The 10,905-nt window shown below is 47.7% G+C and overlaps 1 protein-coding gene across 1 annotated transcript; it reads left to right on the top strand.

The window, feature by feature from the left end:
• The first annotated feature begins 6,743 nt into the window (after positions 1 to 6,743).
• Positions 6,744 to 10,704, top strand: LOC119435711 (uncharacterized PE-PGRS family protein PE_PGRS24-like). Its single transcript, XM_037702446.2, has 2 exons — positions 6,744 to 7,130; positions 10,330 to 10,704. Exons 1-2 carry the CDS (start codon positions 6,809 to 6,811, stop codon positions 10,689 to 10,691), a joined length of 684 nt encoding a protein of 227 aa, XP_037558374.1. The 5' UTR covers positions 6,744 to 6,808; the 3' UTR covers positions 10,692 to 10,704.
• Positions 10,705 to 10,905: the final 201 nt, after the last annotated feature.

Genomic DNA, 10,905 nt, shown 5'->3' with positions numbered 1-10,905 from the left:
GTAGTAGCACAGATCGTCGTCACCAGGCTGCTGCGACGGGACGGTGTTACGGCCACGGCTTTGCGAGTGGCGTGTCGGCAAGTGTTGATCCAGGCGTCGTTGAATGGTGCTGAGCTGTCGATTGATATCGTCGATGCGGCGCGCAAGCTCTGTGGTGTCCGGCGTTGCGGCGACAGCCTCGACGGTGGGCGATAACTGGGGCAAAGAGACCTCGATGACGCGATTAGTGATCCTAGCAAGTTGGTCTACAGGTAGCGTAAGCTGAGCCTGCAGAATTGCCTGGACATGCGGTGGATGTCGTTGAAGCCAAAGTGCTCGCAGGAGGGAATCCGGGACTTCCATGTTGCCCGCGAGAGCGCGCATGTGGCAGAGGAGCTGCGAAGACTTGCGTTCGGCGAGTTCTGCGGACTGGAGTTGTCGCACCTTCTGGTCTTCCGAGAGTCACAGGCGGCGGATGAGTTCAATCTTGAGGTGTTCATAAACGCTGGCCGTTGGTGGGTTGGCAAAGATATCCCGGACCTCGTTGGCGTAGCGGGCATCGACGTGGGCGGCGACATAATTGTAGTGGGTTTAGTCTTGCGTGATGCGTGGGAGGGAGAACTGGGCCTCGACTTGGGCGAACCATACCTCGGGCGAGTCGACCCAAAACGGCGGAAGCTTGACGGCGACGCGCCAGACGTCGTGCGGGGCAGCGTGCGGGATGTCGTCTGCCGGGGTTCTGACGACCTCGGTGGAGCCGGCAGGTGTGACTAGCGTTGCGGAGGAGTCGCCAGGATGCTGTTGCACGGAATCATTGAGTTCGCGGTGCCGTTCCTGCAGCTGTTGCTCTTGCTTCTGGATCACCTCCTGCTGCGTGTGAAGTTGCCTCTGGAGAAGCTCCAGCTGTTGTTGAAGGGCGTCTTTCTCGTCCATGGCGAGGCGTTATCCGTTGTCCGGGTCACCAGATGCTGGATGTCGCATTTGCTGAAGGACGATTCTCAACATCAAAATGTAACACTGTTTATTCGATTAGCAACGGCAGCCGACGAGCATACCGACGCTACGCTCGTCTCGGAGGCGGAACAGAAAGGCACCCCTTCAAAGCAGGCCAGCCTGTTTTTAAAGCAGCCGTCCGTGAGGTATATCGCGGTAGGCGCTGCGGTGGTGACGCGGTGCAGAGACGCCGTGCGATCGAACACGCAGTTCATCGGGGACGCGCAGAGCGCGTCTCTCTCTCTGCGCATGAAATCATGTGCAGTGTGTCGCCACACACGCACGCAAACACACACACACACGCACACACACACACACACACACACACACACACTGACTCACTCACTCACTCACTCACTCACTCACTCACTCACTCACTCACTCACTCACCACACACACACACACACACACACGCACACACACACACACACACACAGACACACACTCACACTCACTCACTAAGTCACACACACGCACACTCTCACTCACTCACACACACAGACACACACACACACACACTCACTAACTCACTCACTCACACACACACACACACACACACACACACACACAAGCGCGCGCGCGACTATTTGCGAGCGTCCATAACTTCTTAGGAGTAGAAGTGTTGCTTGTTGCAGGCGGACCTGAAGTCTGTAGATATTTTTGCTTTTTTAGACCAGCAAATCTAGGGACTTTAGGTGGACCTAGCCTTGCAAAAGTTGCCGGCAATTGCTGCGCCTTCTTAGTACGCGGACTTCTTAGTACGCAGTGTAATCTAGCATTTATTAATACAAGTCGCCAACAAAGGTGTTGAAAATCAGCTGATGACTACTATCAGTTCTCTTACTCAAGCTCTGCTTTGCGCACTCGAAGAAATACAACATTTGCGAAAAAATTAGACGGCTGAAGATGGCTTAGCCTAACAGCTGGGCTTATAGATAAAGCTTCCGAAAGGAACATACCTAAGCCGAGAGCGTCGTCGTTAAGCCTACGTAACAAAAGCGACGGTGGCAAAGGTTGTAAGTTAGATGACGGTCGTGCAAATGCTAAAGTAAGGAGGCTTATAGTAAGGTTATGTGTACTACTCTCATTGAAAGGACCAAATAAGAAGACACCACATGCTAAAGGGCATGGCGCCAATACGCGGATGACTCTTGGCTCAGTATGCGTTCTATGCTAATTGTTAACTGTCGACAACACATCACCTATGTGTACTGAAAGCGACATCTGGAATAAAAAGATACGATATACAGAAGCGATGGTACAATGTAACGCAATCAACTGCAATGTGCAAGGAAATGATGAAGATATGTGCACATATTGGGTGCCAGGCGTATCCTGTATTCACGCTGGGTTACGGTAACCATGATAAGGGCGCCGTTATCGGATAAGGACGCCGTTGTCGCAATCAAAATTACTTCTAGTCCATAAGTCACTCTCAAGAAGTCTGTGATTTTCGCCTCGACCTCTCAGCATGGTGTTAGATATTCGAATAGCATGGTTTGGTGGACGTTGGAATAAAAGGCATTCTGACTCTGCCATCAGATATTATTGCGCTAAGTAACCACGTGAAAAACATTTCGGATGAGATTACACTATAGTTATCGCACAACTTAATACGAACGTGTAGGCGCCCCGCTATGGTAAGGACAATAAATGAGTCGAGCATGCTTTCTGGTTAGTCGCCGCTTAATACTGAACGCTTTGTATACGGCCTAAAGTACATTAAGGTGACGTTATTGTGATTACAGACGTTTCTTTTTAAAATGTTGGGAACTAGAAACCAGGTGCATAATTTGGTTATTTCATACATATTTTTTTTACTCCGAGTACTCAGACTAAAATAGAAATTTATTATTTTAAACCGTGTTCTTTGAGATGCGTTTTTGAAGTTTCACATAAGAAATCTCTAAAATTGTCTGAACAATTAGTCCTGATATACATCCACTCAAGAAACCGGTTATCAGGCTATAAGTTTATTATCGTGAAACATTGCGAATATTATATCCTGAAATAAATTGTTTAGGCATCAAAGCACTGAACATGAGCATAATTCTAGCAGTAATCAAATAATTAATGCTCAGAGAAAAAACAAAGATAATGCTGACAAAGAAGGAATAAAGAAACAGGTACCACAGTGTGTTGTGGAATATATTCTGCTGGGGCGAGTGAACGCGTAGACCAAGAGGGTGCTCGACATTGCAACGAAGACCTAAATTTTGCCTAGTCGCATTACGTCATTTGTTTTAGTATCGTTTTCAATTGTGGTTTCATTTATCTTGGTTGCGATCATAACACCACCGTGCAATCTTTCGAGAAAAGCATTATTATCAACATGATCATCATCATTACAGTTGTGCCTGTGAGCCTTTCGCCATCTTGCGGTAAGTACAGCCGACTTCACAAGGGACGTGACATTACATCACTGGAGGCCGCCCACGTAGACCAATGCCGAAGGATGTCCTTGCAGCAGTAAAGATAGGGAACCGAAGGAACATGTTTTATCAAAATGCAAGAATAGGTTTCGGCTCCGCTTGCCTCTTTGAAGCTTTTGGGTTCAGGGATAGCAGGGGGAAAGTTAACGTGTCCACAACAGAAACTAATAAAGCATATTGGAGATTTGGCGGCAGAAAAATAGGGAGACCTCCAACAATGGAACAAAGTTCCCATTAAGGGTTCAGAAACCTTTATGCAGGAAATTTTACGTTTGTAAAAGAAAAAAAAAGATAGGTATGACAGGTAACAATATTAAAAGTGCTTGGTGGCGCAACGAACCGCTTCATTTCTAGGGGGACGCTCTTAGCATTCATCCATTTATCCAGCCGTGTGAACGATCAACTACTTACGGAAGTCCACACGGAATACCCGCTTTACAGTCAGGGTGGCCAGGAGTCCCTGTTATCTCTTTATTTATTTATCTTTATCTATATTTGTCCCTCGCGTCTGACGATATTCGCTGCTTAGGTCAATGAGCCATTTTCATGAATAAAGATTATTTTTCCCATTTTTCTCTGTAGTGTGTACAAATACCTCTCTTGTACCTCGCGTCCCCGTAGCAATATAACTAAAGGAGATCCCTGCGTCAAACAAATAAGGAATTCGCTTCACAAATATTTTTGTATGGAACAAAACATAAATTGTACAAAAAGTCTTCGAGCTCGCTTCGTCTGCAAGCAGCCAAATAAGGTTTATACATGTATATGAAAAGAAGTCTGATTGTGCAAAATGTCCAAAAGAAAAAAGAACAAACGAAGCGTAGTCACCTGTATCGACTGCCTCCGGGAATGATATGAGGTGCTAGATAAGCAGACAAATCTGCTTTAAATACGCGCTTTCGCTCGCAGTGATCTTTCTGCGATGGGCAATCTAATTATTTGCGCGCCTACATACGCTTCAGAGCGCATTCCGAGCTGCAAACTCAGCATAATGTTCGTTAACAGTTTATTTTGTTTGTGACCTTCCCTCGCTATCGGGCTCTTTCTCTCTGCCTCGTTTTATTTATTTTATTCGTAGAGTGTGCTACCTACGTGGACAGTTTCAAAATCGGCTTTCAGGAGCCGTCTTCGCGGCACTCGACAAATTAAGTGTGAGATAGGGCCGAGAGTGTAGCAAAGTACTTTTGCAATGAAGAAATAAACAATGAATTGAAAACTCTCGCTGTTCAGCTGAATGAAATCTGAAAGAAGCAAAATTTAGTATAACATTTCACCCCACAATGAACGTCGGAACCCATTGCCGCATTTCTAGGCTGCTGAACTACAAAAAACATGTATAAAAGGAAAAAAAATTATCCGCCTCCATTTCACCTTGTGACAGTGGATGTACGGCGAAGCAGGTGTGGATGTTAGACAAGCACCGCCAACCCAAGCCTACGTGTGCCTACGTTCAGCGTACATCTTCATCCTTATAGGCCGTCCGCGAAGCACAAGTGCCATATTTGAACTAAATTATTCTTTAAAAGTAAATTGCGCCAGAAAATGCGTAAAGTGCGGGTTACAGACCAGCTGCAGACATAACAGCTTTGCAATGTTATTCGAACATACGAGAAAACAGAAATCAGCTACGTGGAAACTGAAAAACAAAGCACTTTTCCTGCTGCCGTTTGAGGTTTGTATGAGTGGCCGCGGCGGCTAAATAGCCGTAACGTTAGAACAACGTGTGTCCCCATTCTTGTAGGCCTTCCGCCTAGAGCATGTACGTTATTGAAGTAATTATAGTTCTCAATGTAAAATATGTCCGAAAATTTGTAAAGTATGATTACACACGACCTACAGACATGGTGACATCGGATTGTAATTCGAATATATAAGAAAACATAATTTTGTTACGCGGAAACTCAAACACAATTACCGTTTCCACCAGCCGTTTTTTGGGTGAGCACGCCATGAAATATGCCGACCAACTAGAGAGCTTAGCTGCAAAAAATTCGTAAGGCTTAGCGTTGAACTCCGGCTCGTCGGAAGGTGTTACAATACGTGGAGACTACATGTCGTGACGTAGTGTGCTAGGAAACTGCTGCGGTGCAGCAAGAACAGAGCTCCGGCAGCTATACCAGGCGTCGCTAGCGTGATTGGCAGTGCAGCCAGCGGCGCTGGAAGCGTCATATTTCTCGATGGTGCACGGGATGAGATGAAGTGCACACGTTTTCATCTCGGCAGAAACGTTTGTGTGCACAATGCTAACGCCAGGAACGGAAGGCAGAGCGCAGCCTTGGCTACACTGCAGAGCCAGTTGACAGAGCGTGCCCATTTGGCTTCGTTGTCCTTGCATCCGAGTGACGGATGACAAGAACTTCAATTGGTCCTAAGAAACTCTGGCGAGTGGTGTCCAGCAAATCCTTTCGCGCCTCTGGGCACCTTCCAACACTCCTCTTACTCTTTAAATGCGTCACAATATGGTGGCGCCGGCGGTGCGAATGCACTTCGGGGGTCTGTAAAATTGCTATCAGTTTAAACATCAATGTTACATCTACGAGAACATCGGAATGATACAAAAATGCCGGCAGATCCCACGCCCTGTGGGAATCGATGTTATCGGAAGCAGTGTGCGGGGAGCCGGTCAAGTTGAGGAAACGACCATGAGAGCACCATGACATAGGCCGCTGTTTCAATGCCTACTATACAAGCATGTCATGAAATTGATTTCATCAGTCCTGAAGAGTCCCTGTGGCTATGCCTAAGATACCTTAAGACGAATGCCTTAGTCATGCTCATGACTATGACTTCGACCACCAATCTTTAGCCTTTTCCTTCACATAGTAGAACATCCGAACCCATTACCTTTGTTTTTGAGTGGTAATCTTTTTTCGCTGAGTCATTGTCATTCTTGTTGAGTGATGGTCATGAATATAACTTCCACCACCATCATTTAGTGTTTCCTTCACTTAGTGCCCACGTCCAAACCCATTTAGTGGTTTTTGAGTGTTATTCTTATTCGCTTTTTCATTTTCATTTTTGTGGAGTTATGCTCACGACTATGACTTCCACAATCATCCCTTACTTACTTAGTTCCCACTTCCGAACCCATTTCAGTGGTTGGTTTGTTTCAATTTGTTTTGCTGAGTCATTCTCATTTTCGCCTAGTCAGACACACGACTTTGACTTCTACCATCATTCTTTAGTGTTTTCTTCACTTGGTGCCCACGTCAGAACTCATTTCAGTGGTGTTTTTAGTGTTAATATTTCCTGCTGAGTTAGTCATTTTTGCTGAGTCATGGTCATGACGCCCGCGTGGCAGAGAGCAAATGAGATAACTCCGTCGTGCAATAGGTGCAGGAGGCCCAGCAAGCCAAGGAGGCCCAGGAACCGCAGGAGCCCCAGGAACCGCAGGAGGCCCAGGAATGCCAGGAGGCCCAGGAGGCCATGGAGGTCCTGGGAGCCCAGGATTTCCTGGAGGTGCAGGAGGCCCAGGAGGCGCCGGGGGCCCAAGAGTCGCCGGGGGCGCAGCAGGCGCCGGGGGCGTAGGAGGCACTGGGGGCGCAGGAGGCTATGGGTCCCCAGGAGGCGTCGGAGGCCCAGGAGGCGTCGGAGGCCTAGGCAACGGGGGCCTAGGAGGCGACGGAGGCTCAGGAGGTGACGGTGGCCAAGGAGGCGCCGGAGGCCCAGGAGGCGCCGCAGGCCAAGGAGGCGCCGGAGGCCCAGGAAGCCCCCCTGGAAACCCAGGTTACCCCGGACGCCCAGGAGGCCCATGAGGCCCCGGGATTGGAATAAACGTTTAGCCGCGACACCAAATGCGTATGTTGCGACCGGTTGCAACAGCGACTCTTTCATGTATCCGGAGGTCTTGCGTTACTTTAGCGATTTTCTTCTTCTTTTTTTTTACTGGACGCAACAAAAGGTCACCCTTCGCGTTACTTTCGCGGTTTTCTTCTCTTCGTGATGAAGGCAATGAAAAGTTACCCCTCGCGTTACAATCGCGGTCGCATTACAATCGAGTAAATATGGTATGTAACTCCCTGTGTACTCCTGGCCGAAATACTGTTTTGGTTAGTGCCGCTATTATCTGCCTTCCATTTCTGTGGCCATTAACATGACCCTTCTCCATTACGACTCTTCATGTTGTATCAGCAGCATCAATTGCATCATGTGTTTTCCCTCACTCCAAATTTTTTATATACCAGGTGCTTTTTCAGCTGATATGTTACAACTTCTCTGACCCCTTCTCGCATAGGTCTACCACCGATTCCCCGCATCACGTACATGAGTGTTCTATTCTTTCTCTGCTGCCTTCCCAGCTCCGGCACAAATCCATAAAGTTGCCATACTACTATATGCGTGTTCACCTCGTTCTTCATCCCTCTTACTGTCGTCACAGTTCCTAGATCTGTTTCACTGCATAGGTTCACTGAGCGACTATGGGTCCTCGACTGCTCTCAGTCCTGGTATATCTCCTAAGATCAGGTTCTTCTACGCACCTGGCTATCACAAATCCTGTATAGTTCGGTGTGAATATATAGATCTTAGCCTCCGGGAGGTATCTCATCGAGCTGTCCACGAACATAACTGGTTCTACCAGCCCCGTCATGCTTTTTGGATGTACCAAACTTCTTACTAGCACAGTGTCTGCACCCGTGTCTCTTCATACAGTAGCCTTGTTTCCTTCTTTATCTTCTACCACTGGCATATCTCGCTCTATGCTCTCGACAATGGCTGCACTTACGACCTCTAATCTTTCCTTTATTTCCGACATGCGAGCTTCGCGAGTTTCACTAGGGACTATAATCGTTGACACTTCTCGTGGTCTGCGTTCGCATTCCTCAGTTTTGCGTTCGCTCTTGTCACACTATTCACAATATTTTTGTTCACGTTGGTTATCACGTCTCGCACGACAATAAATTAATATCCTGATGACCGGGACGGTCACAGAGGAAACATCTCCGCCGTCCCCTGCGCCCATCCATTTGGGGTTTCTCTGTCAGCTCATCTTGCTCTGAATTGGAAGAATCTCTAACAGCCTTTCCTAAATTTCTCAATACCTGCGCCTCTACAAACTGGTCTGTTTGCTCTGCCATCTCCTCCACAGTCTGTAGTTTTCTCTCTTCCAGAAATATGACCAAACCAATGCTACATCTGGCAAAGAATTGGTCACCCACAACTTTCTCGTCAACTCGTTCATATGTTTTTTTTCCGTTTCGGACAGCTGTATCCACCTCTCAAAATAGCTTGTCAGACGGCATGCGAACTGCTTTCCCATTTTTAAATCTTCCGTCTTGCGCAGTCTGAACTTTCCTGAAAAGCTTCAGTAGTCAACTTGAACCTCTGCAATAAAGTTTTTTGTACTTTGTCATAGTCTAACGATTCTTCTGCTGGCATCCGGCCAAACACCATCAGAGCCTCCCTTACAAAACACAGGCTCAGGGCGCGGGCCCACTTGCTCTTCTCCCAGCATTGACCGACTGCGATCCTCTCAAACCGATGCAAATTAGCATCTAAGTCACCTCTTCGCTCATCGAAAGGTGCCATTAGTATCCTGGGGCAAATTTGTCTCGGTCTCGAAGAAGCTGAGTCGGATTAAGCCGACCTTGATGTGCTGGTCGCTTCACGGGAACCCGCATTCATTTCCGCTAGCTTAATCATTGCTTAGATTTCTATTAAATGCGAAGCATTTTTTGGTGAACATTTGCCACTGTGACAGTATATATTTATCTATCTATCTAGCCGCCTACGTCTTGGTGCTCTCATGGTCGTATCGTTAACTTAGTATTTACCAAAATTGGCATAGTATGACATGAGTGTATGACGAATACAAATGATAGGTTATGACATGAATGTAATGACGTGTGCCATGTGGGTCATGAAACAGTTGCCTACGTCTTCGTGCTCTCATGGTCGTGTCCTTAACTTGGTAGGTACCAAAATTGGCATAGTTTGACAACAGTGTATGACGAACATAAATGCTAGGGCATGACAGGAATTTCATGACAAGCATGTGATGTAGGTCATGAAACATCCGCCTAAAATGACAATGACCCAGCGAAAAAGGTGGTAGAACCCACACCCTATGGGAATCGATGTTATGCAAAGCAGTGTGCGGGGAGCCCATCAAGTTAAGGAAACGACCCTGAAAGCACCAAGACTTGGGCGGCTGTTTCAAGACCTACAATACAAGCATGTCATGAAATTGATTTCATCAGTCCTGGGGAGTCCCTGTGGCTAGGCCTAAGATACCTTAAGGCGAATGCCTTAGTCATGCTCATGACTATGACTTCGACCACCAATCCGACTCAGCTTCTCCGAGACCGAGACAAATTTGCCCCAGGATACTAATGGCACATTTCGATGAGCGAAGAGGTGACCTAGATGCTAATTTGCATCGGTTTGAGAGGATCGCCTTTTCCTTCGCATCCGAACCAATTACTTTTTTTCTGAGTGGTAATCTTTTTTTCGCTGAGTCATTGTCATTCTTGTTAAGTCACGGTCATGAATATGACTTCTACCACCATCCTTTAGTGTTTCCTTCACTTAGTAACCACGTCCGAACCCGTTTCAGCGGTGTTTGATTGTTAATCTTTTTCGCTTTGTCATTTTCATTTTTGCGAAGTCATGCTCATGACTATGATTTCTACCATCATCCCTTAGTGTTTAATATACTTAGTTCCCACTTCCGAACCCATTTCAGTGGTTCTCGTGTTTCAATTTGTTTTGCTGAGACATTCTCATTTTTGCCTAGTCAGACTCACGACTTTGACTACTATCATCATTGTTTATTGTTTTCTTCACTTGGTACCCACGTCAGAACTCATTTCAGTGGTGTTTTTAGTGTTAATGTTTTCCTGCTGAGTTAGTCATTTTTGCTGAGTCATGGTATGACGAGCGCGAGGCAGAGAACAAATGAGATAACTCCGTCGTGCGAAAGGCGCAGGAGGCCCAGCAAGCCCAGGAGGCCACGGAGATGCCGGGAGCCCAGGATTCCCTGGAGGCCCAGGAGGTGTCCGGGGCCCAGGAGTCGCCGGGGGCGCAGGAGGCACGGGGGGCGCAGGAGGCACCGGGGGCGCAGGAGGCTCCGGGGCCCCAGGAGGCTTCGGAGGCCTAGGAGGCACCGGAGGCCCAGGCAACGGGGGCCCAGGAGGCGACGGAGGTTCAGGAGGTGACGGTGGCCAAGGAGGCGCTGGAGCCCCAGGCGGCTACGCAGGCCAAGGAGGCGCCGGAGGCCCAGGAAACCCCCCTGGAAGCCAAGGTCACCCCGGACGCCGAGGACGCCCCGGGAGGGGAATAAACGTTTAGCCGCGACACCAAATGCGTAAGTTGCGACCGGTTGCAAGAGCAACTGTTCCATGCATCCGGTGGTCTTGCTTTACTTTAGCGGTTTTTTTCTCCTTTTTTTGCAGGACGCAACAAAAAGGCACCCTTCGCGTTACTTTTGCGCTTTTCTTCTTTTCGTGATGAAGGCAATGAAAAGTCATCCCTCGCGTTACAATCGCGGTCGCATTATAATCGA

The sequence above is a fragment of the Dermacentor silvarum genome, unplaced genomic scaffold (assembly GCF_013339745.2).
Source record: "Dermacentor silvarum isolate Dsil-2018 unplaced genomic scaffold, BIME_Dsil_1.4 Seq857, whole genome shotgun sequence".
NCBI classification, from domain to species: domain Eukaryota; kingdom Metazoa; phylum Arthropoda; class Arachnida; order Ixodida; family Ixodidae; genus Dermacentor; species Dermacentor silvarum.
The sequence above is the reverse complement of the archived record's forward strand: the minus strand, read 5'-3'. Positions and strand labels throughout refer to the sequence as shown.